This window comes from Cariama cristata, unplaced genomic scaffold, assembly GCF_000690535.1.
Source record: "Cariama cristata isolate BGI_N322 unplaced genomic scaffold, ASM69053v1 scaffold23083, whole genome shotgun sequence".
In the NCBI taxonomy this organism is placed as follows: Eukaryota; Metazoa; Chordata; class Aves; order Cariamiformes; family Cariamidae; genus Cariama; species Cariama cristata.
In genome coordinates this window covers 61556-80419 of record NW_009609309.1, presented here as the reverse complement: position 1 = coordinate 80419, position 18864 = coordinate 61556, and the positions used below count along the sequence as shown (strand labels likewise).

Genomic DNA, 18864 nt, shown 5'->3' with positions numbered 1-18864 from the left:
TGACGGCTTAGCGGGACGCAGTCACGGGCACCGGGAACCGGGCGGGAAGGCACCGGCAAATGGAAGAGAAGGTTTTGGCAGGGGGGTAGAGCCTGGACAGCCGGGGAAAAGAGCTGATGGATAGAGGACGCTTGGCAGTATAAACTCCGCGATGGCTGCCCAGTCGAGGTACGGCGTTGAGGGACTTTTCTCGCTGTCGGTGGGTTTCATGGAGAGCTTTTCGTAGCCCGGTGGCGTTAATGGTGCCCTCCCTCCTTTTCAGGCACGGTTTGCCGTTGATTTTTACGCTGTCTGTCACAGAAATGTGCCTGGAGACACGTTCTGGGTAGATTTTGTTTCGTGTGTTTTGTTCACTGAAGGGCTCGCGACCTCCTCTCAGCGTAAACTTTCTTTTTGGCAGGAAAACCGGAGTCTTAATTGCTCCCTGTCAAATCTCCACCTACCCAACAAGTTGATAGCTCTTTGAATCTGATTTTCTTCTCCCTGTGGACTTGTCTATTATTTGTAGGTTGTGGTGTCTGTTTTTTTTTTTCCCCCCTGTAACCAGCCTAGTGCAAACAGGTTTCTGTGATTGCTTACAGCAATACTTTAAAAGGTGGCAAATAGTTTGTATTTGGTTGGATTGGAGAGCTGGCTGTGTAAAAAATGGAAGCAGGTTGTGTCTGCTTCTGTGCAAACCTGCTGGGTAGGTGGGAGGGTGGAAAAGGGCTGTAGAGAAGAGTATGGAAAAGAATGATCCAATGTAGTTGCTGTCAGAGAGCAAAATTCAGGCGAATATACCAATCTTGGTTAAATAATTTTCGATTAACTGTGTTTTTAAAGAAACAACTTCTTGCCTGCTCTTGGGGGGCATCCTGTCTAAAGTAAATTTCACACTCAGCATGAGGGAGGCAGCTTTTCTTAAGTCATAGTACTTGATGAAGCAGTGCTATTTAAGGTACCTGTTAAATGCCTTTTAGCTTTTACGATGCTGTAATGGGCATTTCAGAAATGCCGATGAGAGAAACTCCTCTTTTTGCCCTTTAGTCCCAGTCCCATACCAAACAGCCACTCTGCTCCCCTTTCCTCCCCGGGAGGGGATAATAATAAAAAAAAGGTGGCATATCCTACGTAGAAGTTTGGCACTGGCAGTGTATTTTCACAGTGGTGCTTTTCTGCAGGTTTGAAGCCAAGAGCTGGCTTTAAATTACAAACTGCAAAATGACAGAGCCCTGAGGTTTGGGGAGGAAGGACGGGAAGATTGATTGCTTCGCCAGCAGCTGAACTCTTCTCTAGCTCCGACTGCCTGCTCTCTCTGCATGTGGGGAGACTGGGAGTACTTAGCAAAGAGTCAAAGGTTTAATTTTTCAGCATTTTTTTTTCTTTTGTCGATCACTTATTCGCGTGATTTACTGGCCTGCATTATCAGCGCGTTGCCTTAATAGGTCTACATGCGAAGAGAGGATATGGCATAAATCTTAGTGCCACTGGCTGGCCTTGAAGGTTGGCTTGGCTTCAAGACCGGGAACACGCTTGGTGTCTCGGAGGTCACACAGCCGTTTTCTTGGGTGGCAGGAGGACACGTGGGAGCTGGGCCCCAGCAGTAGCCCCCAGCCTCAGCGAACTGGCCAAGAAAAGACAAGGTTGGCACTGGGATCAGCAAACCACATCTGTAACCTGTAATGTGGACGACGCAGGGAATAAAGTTTTATACGTTGAGGGGCTCCAACTGAAAGTGAGGAGAATGGACCAAGGGCTGGATCCATAGGGCTGAGTACTGTGGGGTGGGTGAGAGGACCGTGCCCCACACCTACTGTTTGAGCCGGGCACGGAGACAAGATATGCACCTGCTATTCTGTACCCTCCTGTCTCCTCCGTCGTGTGCGCTGGCTTTTGCGTTTGTCAGGATGCTGTGAGGTGCCCAAGCTCTAAAACTGCGTCAGAGCATTTCAGCATAGTGAGTAAGAAGGTAATCTCTGTAGGCTTGGAGATCAGTGTTAGTCTCTGATTATTGCTCATTTTAAGATGCTTAAAAGAGAGTAGGAGTGAATATGAGTAGCAGAAATGAATCTCTTGCAGGAGAGAGGTTATATTTGCCAGAAAGCCTGATGCTTGTGGTATTTCTCTTTTGGTAGCACAGGTCAGCAACGTTATCCGTCTCAGTCCGAGAGATTTGTGCTTTGTGGGTGCATAGAAGCTTTTATTCAACAGTGAAGGATGGATTCGTATTCAAAATAAATACTTGGAGTTACGCTGCGTGGGACTGAGAGGCCGCATGTCTCCAGAATTCATTTACCAAAACATGTCAGAGTTTACTCTGCTAGGTAGCTGACAAAAGATGTGGATGAGCTTTTTGTGTTCATATCTCCTTTGTAAAAAATACAAATGATTTCTGCAAGCTCAGTAAATTAGTGCTGAGGTGGTACGATACAGGGCACTGTAGCGTTTTGGGTATCACTCCGTATGAGGCCTTCGGGCACTCCTCCATCTGCTTGGCTTTGCTCTTTCTCACATGCGGTACCTTTCAGCTAGGGAAAGGGATGTGACATTGGGGATGATGCTTGTTTGGTAACAAGAGAATCCTGCATCCTTTCTTCAGCTTCAGTGCTGTGATCCTGGGCAGCTCACCTAGCATTTGGGTTTCACTGTTTTGAGTGGTGGAAGGGTAAGAAAAACAAGGTGATAAAACATGCCTGTTGCTGCTCTTCAGCATTTTAAAAACTGCAATAGTGGTGACTGAGAAACTGATGTGCTAATGGATGCTGTAGCTTTTTTTTTTTAAATAGTAAGTCTTAAGAAATGATTACGTGGTGAGTTGGGTATATTTTTGTTCCAGCTGTTTTGAGAATGATCAGCTTCTGCCAATAGTTTGTATCTAGAGCCGTTAGGTGGAGAAGCTATCCTCCAGTTGGTGTTATTTTGCGTATAATGTAGATTTTCTTTTTTTTTTTTTTTTTTTTTCCCTTTCCCCAGGTTGCTAGCTGAGCCGTAGGTTTGCAGCTGTCGCTTTCTATGCACTCGCTTCTGGAACACACGGGTGATCTGATGCCTGTAGTGTTCCCGGGCAGCAGGGCTTGTGTCAGGTTTTTGTGGTATATTCAGGAACGTGTGAGCAGAAGCAGAATCGATCTGAATAAGGACAAGTTTACTTTCTTGTTAAATGTGGTTAAATAAATAAATATTCATCAGGTGCCTTTCGGCTACTCTGAGATACAGCAGGACCCCAAGGAGATGTGTGGGACAGACTGGCACCCACGATCCCTACCAGCGATCAGTGAGGCGTGAGGATATGATTCCTTAACGGAGTGGCAGAACCCATCTCTCTTCTGCCTCGTTCTCTGCTGCAGCAATGGCAAGCGGAGGATCTTTAGATGAATAACTGCTTTTTTGAAGATGTAGACTGCTTTTCTCAGGCCGATTGGGATCATTTTAAATTATCTGTAGACCCTATCAGTTACACTTACTTTATTTAAAATTACAAATGATGAAATCATAAAATATTTAAAATTATAAATAAATACTTTGTAGTTGTGGATACTAAGGATGTCCAGTTGTCATGTAACTTGCTTTTCAAAGTGGTCATGATTACTCTGATTGCAGAATATACGCAATTTCCTGTTCTTTGTACGTAGATGAATACAGTAGCACAGTCGGAGCAACGTGAAATCTGTGCTGTCATCCCTGCTGAGCTCCCCTTGCTCTTTCTCCCGAGTCAGCCCTGCAGGGGAGGATAACGATGGATGGCATCCGGGAAGCCTTCTGTTTCCACACCCCTAAAGCCAAGTCCTGCCAGCTAAACCCAGAAAAGTCTTGAAACAGGGCTGTACCACTCATTTCGGTTGAAAAAAAGAAGGTGACGCTGTGCAGAAATAAAATGCGGTTGAGTCTGCATTTAAAACACGGTAAATGCAGCAAAACAGTTTCTTCTAAAGGGAATAATGCTGAGGCTTTTCCCTGAGGAGAAGCTATGTTGAATGATGCAGCTTGATGTCGTTCTGTGTCGTTTCACAGCTTTCCAGGCCAGATCTCAAGATGTGTTTCATAACTTGTTTGTTTTGTGGGTCCTGTTGATACAGGCAGATGCCAGTATTGGTGATGCTGCATTCCAGGCAGCTGATGTAGGTAAGGGAGGGCTGAAACAATGTCTTGTTGGAGTTTACCTGTCTCTTGAAAGCTAAAACATCCTGTGAACCCTTGTCGGTTTTGCTCGTACGCTGCTACGAGTTTTTTGGTTATGGGTTTTTGTTGTTGTTTTGTTTTGTTGTTTTTTGGTGGGTGTGGGATTTTGGGGGGTTTTGGTTTTGTGGGGTTTTCTTTTTGTTTTTGTTTTTTTTGCAAGAGGGGTTCCAAGTTGTGATAGGCCCTTGAAAATTTTGAAATACTACTGTCATGGTATACCTGAGCTGGTACAGAAGGGAATGTTTCCTCAGATCATGTAATTTTCCTGGCTCTGAATCTATATTGTAGAGAGAGGCATCCTCTCACTGCTTTATATGAGAATATAATTTGCTAGTTCAATTGCAAGATGCAGCACAAACAGCAGGAAACAAGCTTTTAATAAACTGCATAAACTCTCCTCGGCCCTTTCATAATTTTTCCTGAACATACTCATAGCGAACGATGGCATTGAAGCTTTTAAATGCCTTTAAAATATAATAGAAAAGCTGTCTCGGTAAAGTACATAGGAGTGCCACGAAGACATTGTTCTTTATGAGGAGGACTGCAGTGAGGTGAGGAAGAGTTCTCCACTAACTCCAGTCTTCCTAAAGCCTGGCTCAGGCACAGCGTAGTTGGGAGTGCAGAGGCTGGATTACTGCCTAGCTCGCGAGCAACATGACAAGTAGAGGTGCCTGAGCCTCAGAAGGAAAAATAAATGGGAAAGTACTCATCCTGTTCAGACTTGAACACAGCGTGGAGATTTTTTCCCCCTGTGGTATGTTATAGTAAAAGAAAGTACTGGCTATGTTACGTTTTGCAGCTTTGGCTGCCGCAGTTCATCTGTGTCCATGATAAAAACGAGAAGACACACGTAGCTGGGGTGGAGCAACTGGCTGGGGCAGATATCGCTCCAAAATGCAGTGTTATCATAGGAGGATTAAGATAGAGCTGCCGAATGCTTTTTACGGGGAACAGACAAGAGCTACTGGATGTACTGTGAGCAGGTTTTCCACACTTGCATATCCACAGACAATTTGGAGAAGAGAAGTTGTGTTCTAGACCTGTACAGCATGAAGCGGCTGGGGAGGGCAATGGGAGGTTTGTCTTCTGGGTTAGTTTAGGCTTAGATATTGTTTAGTGTGTCGAGCTGTCATTTTTAGTTGTACTGGGAGTTTATTGCTACCAGTGACCTAAAGTTTTCCTTTTGCAATGCTGCCCGTCAGGTGAAGAGAAAATAATGTCCCCGCTTGAATTTTTAGAGAAAGTTCAACAAGCAAACGGTTAATGTTTAACCTCAGAGACAACAGTAAAACTCATTCTCAGAACTGTGAAAAACGTGGGTTTCATTTTTGTGTTTGTAAAAAACAAAACAAAAAAACAGGGGCAACAAAACCCAATGAAAAAAGCAACAAAGAGCAACAAACACCACCACCACCTCTACCCCTAATTCACTAAAACCTAAGTGGAAAGAGTACAGCAGAAGCCCTTTTAAAAAAGAAACAAAAGAGCAAACTTGGAAGCATATGGTAATATTTTTATCAATTTTTTTTGTTTTCTTAGAATACCATATACTGTGTAATCTATAGGCAGCAAATTATGTATTCATCGATGTACAAACAGCTCCTTCATGGCCCAGCAGTGTTTAGCAGCTGATGGGTGGATGTCAGGTATGTGAGAGAGCGTGGGTGCCTCTGCTGAGCTGTGGGCATGACGGTTTGAAATAGGGGTATCTGCCAGCATCTGAAATTTGAAAGGCATTATTGAAATGTATAAGAAGTAAAGGGATATTTACATCTCTGGAGAGCTGTAGACATATACGGTAAGAAATTGCTTTCAGTATTCTTGTGCTTCTGCAGTTTGTGCTTAAAAAGAGATTACCGAGGTAATTCATCTTTGCAAGCACAGTTTAGAAAGTCTCCCTCATAACTAACTGGTCTGCAGCTATTTCTCTCCCCCCCCCCCCCCCCCCGGTAGTCTGTTTTGGAAAAATCGTCCTAATTTGAAGACGGGGAATACGCTGGCAGTTTAAAAGTGCTTTGGTGAAATGCTTCGCTTTTCCCTGTCCCCACAGCCCTCGGCAGAACAAGCTGTTCTAGTAAAAGTTGTTTTGCTGGTACCAGTAAGCCTGTGGTTCTGCTGAGAACAGGCTGTCAGTCTAGGGACCTATTTCTTCATACCTTTACTAAAATAACGTGTGCTAACAGAAAGATAGGATGGGCTAGCCGTGCTGCCGTGCAGGGAGCTTGGTTTTTTTAAAGACTCCCTTGGCATTGCCATTACCTAGAGCCCCCCCCTCCCTGACGGCTACCACGTCTGTCACTTGTTTACCGTGAAAAGTTTTGCCAGCATAGCTAAAAGCAGTACATGCTGCAGGGGTGAGAGAACTGCCTTGGCCAGAGCTTAGTGTAAACTCCGTGATACTGGTGAATAAAGCTGCTTTTTTCTGGCAGATGGCTTCTGAGGGGATGGGGATGGGCTGGTGTTGGCTAAAGAGCTGATCTGGACCCACCTTGTCTTCCTTCTTTGCCGAGACCCCGCAGAGACCCCTTGTAGCGGGACAGTCTGCTTCGTCCAGCGGTTAGCTCTTGCTTGGTGAAAGGGAATGCCCGTCTCTGTCCAGTGGGACCGTGATGTTGCCTGTAGTCCAGCCTGAAAGTCTCTCTTCAACTTTACTGAGATTTTACGCCTGCCTTTTAATGTTGGTTTTAAACTTGCTCCTAGAATTGTCTATCTATATATATTTTAAAAAGCGCTAAAACCCCTGTGGCTTATATAGATAGAAATATGCCTCATGCATAAATCACTGGCTTCATGGTATGGGCTTCTTTTGGGGAAGCTGATTTTTTCCATTATTACTGCAATACAGCCTGACACATTTACTTCTCTGTTCCTGCTGGGTGTCCTTTGGCAAAAATAATTTGTACAGCTACTCTTCCTTTTTTTTTTCTTTTTTTACAAAGATTCAGTCTTCATTGCACGAGTGAGGTGATTGCGTTTGGTTCTGGTACTTGTTTTGGGGAGGGGAATGGGGAGAATGGAAAGCAGTCAGTAGAAATGACATGTTGATACTGGAGACTTTGTACCACGTTGTCTCTTGTGATTCTGGTGCTAAACTGTGATTACTGCCCGAGAAATGAAACTCATTGCCCTTCTCAGAGAAGGCGGTTTTGGGGCCTGCCTTCCCCAGTGTGATACTGGGGCTGATCTGATTGCCGTTTTCTCACTTGTCCCTCTCTTTAGTATTTGCTACCGGAAAGCCAAGCCCACTTGTGAATCTTTTGGTTGCAGCCTGGCTCGCGGTTAATTCTCAGTCTGTGTTGCAGGGCCGTCTTGGCTGATGGACACCCAGGTTTGAGGTACATCCCTGTTTGGAGAGGGAGCTTTGCTGTAGGATGCTTTCCCCATGGTTATCTCTTAGATAGCAAAAAACTAAGATAGGAAACTTAAAGGCAGTACTGGAAGCAGTGCTTCTCCCTTCCAAAATAGTTATCTAGTTTTAAAGCTTTAAGAATGTCAGTTCAGAAGCATGTGGAGTTTTTGCCCCTGTGTTTATGAGTGTTTTTTTCCACATTCATTTTTGAAAGCTGATGATTTTCAACTTGTTTAGATGCACTGCGTCTCAGAAATGTTTAAATAGATGGCATTTTGGGTTTTCTGATTTAACACATGATATTCTATAACTTTCATTCTGGCAACAAGACGAACAAGTCTCTTAATATTTAAGGGAACGTGATCACTTTGCCAAGGTTTTGTAACACCATTAGCGATTTTTATCTGTTTGCAAACCCCTATCCGTTTTACACGGCTGGCTTCAGCAAACTAATGGCAGGTTTTCTTTGCTTAGCCAGTGTTTGTGACCCTCCTCAGGGCAAATGCCTGGTTCTGTCTAATGGACTACAGGAGTAAGAAAACTACTAGTCTAGAGCTTAAGAAAGTTCTGCGTAACTGCTCAAATCAGGTAGACACAGAAAAATAGGTAGAATTGTGTTCTGTTCTTTGAGAAGGTCTAATCTGCTTTTGGAAACACCATAATAATGAGATGTGATGTTCAGAGACGTGAGGGATTTTTCCCGTTGCGTTCTGCGTGAAAAGCAGTTGACTCATACACTGAGCCATTAAAAATAATAGACCAAAAAAACTTCCTAAATTGGCTAATTTGGAAAAATTCAGTAACTCGGTGTTCCAGCTTTTGAAAAAATACTTTTGGTCATTTAGTGAATTAAGTGCCACAAAGCTTTCCCTTGCAGTTCTCTCTTTATTTGTAACCAAAATGGCACCAGTACTCCAAGCCTTTTCTGTTAAAAGCATATGCTGATAAAGGGATACCTGTATGGCTTTTGTTCTTCTCAATATAGGGAATTTTTAGTGTCATCAAGCTATCGGGGTAAAAATGGATGTGATATATGAAGGAGCTGGCAGCAATTCTTCCCTGCTGGGAAAGCCCAGAGTTTGTAAGTTAAACGGTACAATGTAATCAAGAAATAGTGAGTAAGAAAGCTGGAAGAGGACACGGATGACGCTAATAATGCTGTAAAGATGTGCCATCTAGCTGTAACAGATGTTAGAGTGGTTTTTCCGTAAGTTACCTATGGAAAAAACCCTTATTTTTGGTATGTCATTCGGCAAATTTCATTTGGAGGAAAAAATGCTTTACTTTCTAGACTTTCTTAGCAGGATACCAGTGTTTGTATTGAGCAGTTTTGTAGCTTATTAGGGAACTGTTAATAACAGCAGCCGAAGGGAAAGTTCCCAGCTTAAATTCATCTGTCGTGAAAAGGAGTATCTCTGAGTACAAAGGTGTGTTTGGTTGTGAATAGCTATACGTTTTATCTACAGACTGCAGCCTTTTGTGCAAGAATAAACCATACTGGAAACTAATTTTTTTTTTTTTTTTTTAATCAAAGACTTTCTGTGCAGATACATGGAATTGTGCCTTCAAGGCAACTTAGCCAGTTTGGGATGGAGAAGGAAAAATGTTAACAGCTTTTCCTTAGCAAAGCCTAGACTTTCCCTCTGAAGATGCCCTTAACTTTTTGTTGATGTTGTTCCCTCCTCCTTCCAGACCAGTTTCAGACTCTTGGTGGGTAACTGGAATGACTTTAATCTTGGTTCTGAGTCGGCCAAAATGAGACAACCCCAAACTGGAATTTCCGTGCCTACCTTCGCGTGTCGTAGTGCAGTTGCTGGGGGCTGCGGTGCACAGACGATGCAACTCTGCACAACTGAGACCACAGCAAATTAAAGTGGATGGATGGAATTGTCAGTCTGCAGAAATGATAACATCAAAACTTGGCTCCCAAGCTGCTGCTTCTGTTACTTAACTATGTGAATCAGTCTGGTTCCTAATGATTTGGAAAGTGTGTTTTCTTTCCAAGTCAGTTAAGTAAACTGAATGAACTGACCTCCAGTAGACAGGTTTCTCTCATTACACATCCCTTTTTCATACGTCTTTCGAGGGACAGACTGAATTTACGTGCGGGGAGCCCGGTGCTGTTCCTTTCTCTTACAGTGTAGACAGCTGATGGAGTCTAGCACTGCTTTTCATAGCCGAAACGTCCTTTCTGTAATTCTTAAATAAACGAAAGCAGTTTATAATTATAACATAATCTGATAATTGTGACTGAAACCTTCTTGGGCTCTGTTTTGGCAGCTGTATTGGGTGTGTTGATGTTGTTTTGCTGTTTGAACAACTTGTGAGTGAATTTATCACGAAAACTTAGGAACTGTGCTATTTAAAAACAAAACACCCCAAAACAAAGAAAAAGAACACCACACACACAAAAAAACCACCCTATCCTGTAGTGCTTGTAAAACCAGATGTGCTCTGGGTCAGTTTTCAAAACTAATGAACATTTACTTGACATTCTGTCCTTTGGGACGAACCTTGCGTTGTTTTGTGGCCAAATACAGTTGTTTTGGTCCTTACCCCAAGAGCTGACTTGGTATCTGTGCTGTACTTGGAGAGAGAGGTGTACGGAGCGCACGATGTCTCGGTCAAGGGTCTTGCATTTGGTCCCATTTACACGCAGCTCCCTTAAGAGCACTTATTCCTGTAGCTTTCTGATTTGGCAGGAATCATGTGTGCTAGCCAGAACGATGAGGAGGGGCAGAAAAAGTCCTTTTTTCAGCTACAGCAAAAGAAAACTCAAAAGTCGTGTTTAAAAATATTCCTCCCCTTGAAAAAGTCTGATAGAAATGCCGTATGAAAGAAGGTATTGTGAAGAAAACTCTCTTCTGTGTACCAACTCCATCTTTTGCTTTTCTTTTGTTGGATTTCTGTATTAGCCATCCTTTCCTTTTTTCCTACAGTCCATTGCTTTCTAGCTGTTAATTTGGTGGGCGAAGGGCGTCATGCATGGGGCGGATGAAAAAGCATGCTTATGGACAGGGGAAATACTGGGAAAGCTACTTCTTTACTTCCCTGTTCCTTTATACATTGATTAAATATCAAGTTAATGGTTTCCTTTTTTAAAAATTGCTTCCTTGAAAGTGGGCTATCCTCCTCCCTCTCAGCCTAATGATGGAAACGTACGGATGATATTGATATAATCTACGTTTACTTGAGTGTAACAAGTTTAAAGACCGTTTATGTACAGTAAATTGCCAAGCAAATAATGGTTTGTTTTCGTTTGGTCAATATTTCTTTCTTTCCCCTAGAGAAATCCCTGAACACACAAGAACCAGAGTGTGAGGCCTGAAAAACCAGTAGCAGTCACTGGGGTTAATATGATGCGTTTAAAAGCTCTTTAATTAAGACATGCCGTTTTCTTAGAAAGGCTTTGAACTATTCTTTCACCCCTTCTTTGGTAAGTGCGAGTAAGACGGAGTGCAAGTGCGGTGCAGGCACCGACTAGATACAGATCTCGGATCCTGCTGACGTGCAGCGAAGTCTTGATGGAAAGTAGGTACCCAGAGGAGAGTTGAAATGGTTTGTGCGAGTTCGACCTGCCAAGGGTGTGCTGGAAACCGAGGCGGCGGCGGGAGGTGACGTGCCAGGGCTCAGCAGGGTGTACGTGCAAGGTGTTGTTACAGCTGCTGCTCTGAATTTCATGGGTTCCTCTGGGTTTTTCTACGTCTGTCTCATTTGGGGCCAAATCGTAGCCTTCAGCATGTACGCTTGGTTCCAGATGATCTCTTCCCTCTGCATCTTTTGGGAGCCTTAAACTGTGTATTATAAAGCAATGAACTGCTTTGGTGAAAGAAGGAATTTAGACCAGTATCTGGTTTTCTAGTTTCCTTTGGCCTTAAGCTTTCAAGTCCAATTCAAGAAAGCGTTCCTGTTAAAGAGCCGTGCTGGAGCTTGGGCCGAAGATGAATTCTTGACCTGGAGCTTTTAGGCAGAGGATGGTTTTTGCATGTGTGTGTGTATAAGCAGGTGCTCAAAATGGATTCCTGATTCACAGCTTGAAACTGAGGAATGACTTCGACATGTGTGCATGACAGAGAGAGAGATGGGCGAGAGCGGAGGGATATTAACCTTACCGTTCCCTTTGTTCTTTCTCTGTTGTGTGTTTTGCTACAAGCATTGTATTTCTAAGCGGGGCTGTGTTAAGCAAAAAAATGTGGGGCTAAGGCACAATATGCTGGCTGGGAAGGATTCTAAGAGTTGTTCTGAGGATGGATAAAAGGAAAGTTTCAGGTGGAGTAGGAAAATGCAGAGATAGTGACTGTCTCTGTTCTTTCCTTCCTCCCATCTTTCACCTGGCTTTCAGAAATACTTATGCATAACAAGTTGGTTGTGCAAAACATCTACTCTTTTGTGGTTGTGTGTTTAGTAACTGCGAGAAGTAAGCACTTGGGTAAGATGGAAAAGATACGGAATATATTAGAAAGTGTGTGCTGAGATTCTAGGGAGATTTAGGTATCCTCTGGTTTGAAAAAAACAAACAAACAAACAAGTTCTTCCAACTCCCTATGATCAGCTTGCATTTTCTTGAAAATACCCAGCTTTCTACAGATGACCTGGCTGGATGTCACTTGGGTTATTTGGGGTGTTAGCTGGTGCTGGAGTTGTTATTCATCGTGTTTGTGGATGCTTCATTAATGAATCTCTGGGATGGCGAGAGCCTACGGAGAGAGGAAGCGTGTTGACGCAGGAAGCTGTCTGGTTGGAAGCAGGTTGTTCGAGAGACTTACTGCGCTTGACTCTGGACGTAGCTCTAGACGGAGAGAGTCGCGGGTGAGGGGAAAATGCAGCAGCCTACGCAGAAGAACTTAAAACCTCTGGAAGTTTGACGTAATGGTTACTGTAGGGCATCTGCTCGGTCCGTCAGAGAGCAGAGCGCAGACCTCGTGCTTGGGGCGATGAGTAAGTGTCATTGGGAACACGCGTGGGAGGGCAGGGGATGAGGAACCCCAGGGAGAGGCAGTGCTGATTCATTCTCCTTCCAAACCGTCTGTCACCATCGTGGCATTGAGGACAGGGACTCGAAGAGGCCGTTGGTTGTTACCATGAAAATACTCATAAGGGCAGAGGCCCCGATGGGTTTTATCAGAGATGGCAGTGGATCCCTGGAAGACGTCCTGAATCACCGCTGAGTGGACAAAGTGCTGCGTATGCCCGGTGAAACTCCTCCTGCCTATTCCTGCAGCACTTGCGTGCAATTTTCCAGCCTTGCTTGCAAGCTTGGCACAAAATCTCCACCCTTATTGTCTGGGTAGACGTGACTTCTTTGAAAGTGGTAGTTTCCCCAGACAAAAGGACAGCCGATTGAGAACAGTCTGGGAAAGGTACCAGTCCCCTAGAAGGTTAAAACTGGAAACAAAATCATACAGAGCCTGGAAGCTGATGAAGTAGAAGAGCTCTAATGTTATTAACAAGTACTTTGACTAGTTACCTTTTACCAGTTGGCTGTCAGTTTTACTCCTTGAGGAAGGAAAGCAAAGTTGCTGTGATGTGACTGTATGTTCTCATAGCTGATACAGGCATATTTTTAATATGACTAAAGTTGAGCTTCCTCTCTCATTTCCATTTGCAGGAGTTGCATCTAACGTCTGTTTGCTCCACGTGTTTCCTGCCGAGGTCCAAGGAAGAGCATCTTCCTCATTTGTCACAGCCTTTTTACTTTGCAAGGGCTTCACAGGTACTGGCTGTTTCCAAGGGCTAAAACTTTGACGAAGGGAGAGGCTTTCACCATTAACCTCCAGTTCTCTTAAAATGTATCAGGCAGAGGGCAAGGACTTGGAAAAGCGCTGCAGAACAAGAAGGAAGGGGCAGGGGGGGAACCCTCAAACCAAACTGCAAACTGGAGGATGTCGGGAACCACCCACAGAAACGGCAAGCATATTCATTGTCCGGTTTTCTTGGTGGTAAATGTATTGACTGAGGCTGCACGAATGCTGGATGTGTCTGAAATACTTGAATTCCTGAGCCGCTTGTGTACTGAAATGTAAAGGACAGGAATGGTCACTTTTACTGCTGTAAAAACTTCCTTGACATTTCTGATTCTGCCCTTAGAGACAGGAGCAACGATGCCGCGTTTACAGAGGACCTCATCCTGCACGTAGGTGTTTAGCCAGTGACCCTTCCCCGGCTTCACCCAAACTCCTGGCAGGCAGTCAACTCCTCCATTGCTTATTCCACAAGTAGTGGGATATTTTTTTTCCAGATTTTAGGACCCCACACAAGAGGAGAGCATCTCTGTCGACCCATGAGCACTGCCTGGGCTGCTTTACAGGGGTCCTGCCTGAGGGGCATCTGCTCGTGAGACTCCTGCAGTTGCGTTACGGTTGTTGCTCGGTTGTTTAACAAAGTGCTTTTAATGGAAACGTAAAACCGGATAGAAATGCAAAGCCTGATGGAATAATCTCTTAATTGCAGTGCTGTAAATGACTACTCAGCACGTGATTACTGTACTTGCGGGGGGGGTACAGTGGGGAGGAAAGAATATTGAATGAAAGACGCTGAACACTTCAGCTGCTAAGAACGATGATTTATTGCCAATCTGAGCATCAGGCTAAGCAGGGCAAATAAACTGACAATAGTAAGTGCTTTTGGAGGTAGAAATTGCCTCATTCAGGGTATTGACTGTGTGGGACACGTAAATTCTACCAGGATAAATGCACAAAGAGTGATTAATTAATAGTGGCGAGATACTCATGCATGCACTGTCCTTAGGCAACCCAGAAAAAGTATTAATCAGCACATTACCCAATTATTGGCAGATAACTCCTGGTATGTAGTAGTTTGCCATTTCAGCTAGAAAATGCATTGTCCCTCTGCCTCCCTGTAAAAATCATGGCTTTTGCTGCATTATGTGGTTCACAAAAAATACCTCGTGTTTTTAAGCTGCAAAGGAGGTGTGCTCAAAAGTACATTGACGTGATCATTTTTTTGGTATTGCTGCAAGCCTTTCAAGACACATGAGTCCTTACAGAAGCTGTGTCCGTCTTTCGGATATCTCAGCTAGGTTAGGCAGCAGCAGGTGAAAAAAAAACAAACCAACAAATAAATATTAGCTCGGTATTGATCTGGCAGTTGCTTTGGCGTACTGCTGTTTGCTCTCCAGAACAAAGCATAGTTATCGGGGAATATGTGCTCCAAAGAGCACATGCTGCATAGGGAGGCAAGGTAAGTGTTTTGGAAGTGGCCTTGCTAGTTCCCAGCAGCACTCCCCTTCCCCACAGTTTACTCCGTGATTTTTCCCTGTGCTCCCTAAGAACGAGGATGCCTGACTTGACCTCCTTGCAGAAACCCTTCTGTCGCTCATGCCTTTCTTTCGGACATCCCACCTACCCGTTGGATGCAGACCAAGTGCCATGCCTGCACCAAGCAAGTCGGAGAGATTTCCAGTGTCTGCTGTGGGTCTCGGCATTGCCAAACCCACACTGCTGTCCCGTGGGAACTGGAATTAGCTGTTGCTTTTGATTGCCTCTGCCTGCACTCACGTGTTGCTAACGATGGTAAAGCCGAGTGGTTCCCTGTTTCTCATCCCGCTTCCAATACCGAGGGAAAGATAGTTTTTTGAATAGAAGTTCAGATGAAGCACGGAAAATGTTTGGTGTTTTTTTTTTTTTTTAATTGGAAAATTAGAAAGATGTTGAATAAATGTATTCAGAATCGAAGGGAAAAAGTATTTGTAGCTTTTATTATTCTCTTAAAGGAGTAGCTTTTTGTAGTTGCTAAAAGTAATAGCTTGTGTAAAATGAACTGCATGTAAATATTTTTAAAAAGCAGGCAAAAGGAAAGATAAGATATTTCAGAGTGTATTTTGGAGCGGCACAGGCTTTGCAATGTGCATTAGGCATGCATCGGTACCTGCCTAATGCGCCCTGTCATGGATTATTGCTCTTGCATAGTTTGAACACTTTCCAAGTCCTTTTGAATGACAATGAGATGCTTTGTTATAGAGACATCAGGCTCATGATTCCAACGCGGTTTGAAACTCCAGCAGAGAGAGGTGCCTCCTATACAGAACATGTGCACCTCTTAATAAAATTTAACAACAGTTACAAACCCTAGGAAAATTAACAGGTGCTTGTGTATGTAGATGGAAAAATTAGGAAATACTTCTGGAATAATTATCATCTGGCAGAGACTGCAAGAAAGATTTTTTTTTTCCCAATAGGCTTTTCAGCATATAAACAGATCTTTTCTACAAACATTGCTAATCTCTTTCTGTTCCTACTTAGTCCTTGCTATGCAGATAAGGCTTGCCCAACCTGTTACTTGATATGTGCTGTTATGTAAGTGGAAAACTCAAAAGAATAGGAAACCTTTTCATTTGTGCGTGTTTCGTTTGCTGCCAATTCCTATGAAAGTATTTAGGTCTTTAATATTCTTCAATTTTTTCTTAACCTCAAATTAGTTACAGTAGTGTCCTTGTTCCTGTTCATAGCACGTTAGATCTGATTTAGTCAATTGTTTGGGAAAGATTTTACATAGAGAGTATGTTTCACAAAAAATACTGTAGATTTGCTCATTTGCTTAATAGGTTGCAGGGGGTTAAAGATTTAGGAGGCAGAATTGGACGTATCCATATTTCTGAGAGAGTTTCCAATGCTCATATTTGTAGGTTTTGCTTTTGTTACACTTCACAGCAAATTAAACCACTGGTAGCATTTGATGTGTAGTTTATTCTTTAAACAACTTCAGGTTTGCAGTCACGAAAGGAGCAAATGCGAAGGCTGATGTTACATTCCTTTTTACATTGGGCTTTATTTGCATCAAGGTGTAGGGCTCCAGGAGTACGCGCTAACTCGCAGCTGGGATGGTAGCAGAGGGTAAAAGGGAAGGACCCTTCCGACCACGCGGAAAATAGGAGCTGAAAAGCTCTTGGGCTCTGCAGCCATCTCGCTGCCAGCCTTGCAAACTGTCTGACAGCATTTAAGGAAGGGCTGGATGAAATCAGGTCTTTGGAAAAACGTCGGGATTTTTTTGGAAGTGTTTGAGGACACAGGCTTACACGCTTTACAACGGTACAGATGGTTCTGTTGCCTCAAGAGGAGAATGGACAAAAGATAAGTTGTGATGTATGTGCCATGTGTTTGTGTGTCACACAAAGCAAGACGAAGTAACGCCGAAGCCGGTGCTCCACCTGCGTGGCACGGAGGAGCGGTGCTGAAGTTGAGCTGTGTCTGGAATGGGGATGTGGCGGCAATAGGTGTGGGACGTGGCACCCACGGACCGCGTGGCGATGTGGCTGATGGACTTCGGAGCTGCTTGGCAGAGCATGAACAAGGTCGGCTTGTAGCAGGGCCCCATGGAAAACCAGCAACGTGTTCTCACTGGGCTGGATGTACAGGGATGTTAGCTACGTCAGGAGAAGTATTATGTGAGAAGAGATTTAAAATGCAGATGCACGAGGCAGCTGTTCACTAAACGTTTCAGTTTCTTTTTTACTAACTATATATCTTGTTAAAATTCTTCTTTGGTGTAGTGGAGAACAAGAATGGGTTTTTTAAATAGCATTTAGGAAACCAGTTCTATAAAATCAGTGAACAAAGGCATGTCCACTTGAATAATTTTAATGTAGTCTTAAAGTAGAAAATTTATTGCATTTGACTTCTTGCACCTGCAGTAAGTGTTTATGTGTACTCGAGGAACTGAGGTAGAGACGTAGATTGTAAGACTTGAATCCTTGATTTAACTTGCAAAATGATTACACATGGAAAATTAAACATTGGGTTTTTTTCTGAAATGTAACAGCTGATATCATCTAGGGTTTTTTTTTAATTTTTTTTTTTTACTTTGCTGTAACCTACTTTTTTCTTAAGACCTTTTAACTGAGATCGTTCTTTGAAAGGCTTGTCATTTTTATGAGGACCCTGGGGAAACAGTAACTGGGTTGGGGGGGACCATTGGGCTTTGCTTTACTGAGTGCCTCTCTGCTAGGTCAGGAATAAAACGTTTGGACAGTTGGTGTGCAGAAACAGTAGGTCGTGGTTTCATTGCCTACAATCAGCAGGATGGAAATACACGTGTCAATCAAAATCTTGTAATTGTGTGAAAAAATGAATTTAAAAACATCTGGGAAGCTAATACTAAAGGCAAAAACTGTTTTTCTTGATCCCTTACTTGATTATTTGGCTCTTTCTCAACCAGTACTAGTTTGCAACAGCCTTTTTACCTAATCTCTCAGATCTCCAAGATTTACCAGTAAAAGACATTCTTTGGGGGACTATTTTAAAGAAACAGAAACCTGATTTAATTTTTACATTCCATTTTTTGTAAGTTGCTACCGCAAGCGCACGGTTCTCTTGCTGCCTTTAAACCTATTCCTGATAAATTCATGGTACTGAACAACAGTAACAACAACAACAACAGATATTTCAAGGCAAAAGCAAATGAACAGGTAGGATAGGTCTTATATAGGGTAGAATGTAGGTTTGACCCTATGGGTTTTCCCAGGCAAACCGGGAACAGTTCATCCGAGATGCTGGATTTCTGCCGCTGAGAGGAGGAGTTCAGAGGCAGATGGGTACGGTGGGAGATTTCGTGCAGCACTTCACCCAAGAAAGCCTTCACACTGCTTGAGCAGCGGCCAATACCCACTTCTGTCTATTCAAGCGTGCCTTATCAGCGCTAGAAACAGGGATATTTTGCTAGCGGTGGGGGAGTTGAGAAAAGATCAGGGTCACGGCCTCTGCGTTTCTGCTGGGGAGCGCTTTGTCACCGTACCGGGCAGTTGTGCACACACATGGATGCAGCAAAAGGCTGTCCCTGCTCTCGGAAGCCCTTCCTGCTCGCCGTGTCGTAGTTACCCCATTCCTGCCCTCATCAAACTGACTTAAAGAGCCGTAACAGAAAGATGTGGCATAGAGAGAATAGCTGAAGCGGTACACTGAAGTGCAGAGGGCTAGAGGATCCAGCCGGGCTTAACAAAACCTGAGTTTTGGCACTCTTCCACCCATTTTACTTTGGTCACGTCATTTTCCTGAGCTGGGGTTTGTAAGCTAATATTTGAGTTAGACTTATTGATGGGTTTCGGACTGACTTACACAACGGGGAGGAGTGCACAATTGTTTTTATTATGAGTAGCACGTAGAGAATCAAGAGAGAGAAATATTGTGGGAAGGGGTAATGCTGCGGGGCAGTGGGTTCCTGAGCCGTTGGAGCTGTAACCCTGGTGGAGAGCAGATGATGTCGAACTGGGTGTGCTCACCTGAATTGTTCCTGTTGCCCTTCCACTCTCTGAAGGCTGACTGGTGCCACTCTAACGTGGCCACGTTCGAGTTCGTTTATACGCTCTTAGTTCGTGGCAGTTGCTAAGTGCTTGACCTCTGTTT

The 18864-nt window shown here is 43.7% G+C and overlaps 1 protein-coding gene across 1 annotated transcript in view; it reads left to right on the top strand.

Moving 5' to 3' along the window:
- Positions 1-151: 151 nt before the first annotated feature.
- AFF1 (AF4/FMR2 family, member 1) overlaps positions 152-18864 on the top strand; it is a gene marked incomplete at its 3' end in the record, with an annotated part of 78953 nt that continues 60240 nt past the window's right edge. Inside the window, exons 1-3 of the mRNA XM_009697507.1 lie at positions 152-199; positions 17811-17930; positions 17987-18056. Of these exons, the coding sequence (XP_009695809.1) occupies positions 152-199; positions 17811-17930; positions 17987-18056 (238 nt within the window). The remainder of the gene's footprint in view (positions 200-17810; positions 17931-17986; positions 18057-18864) is intronic.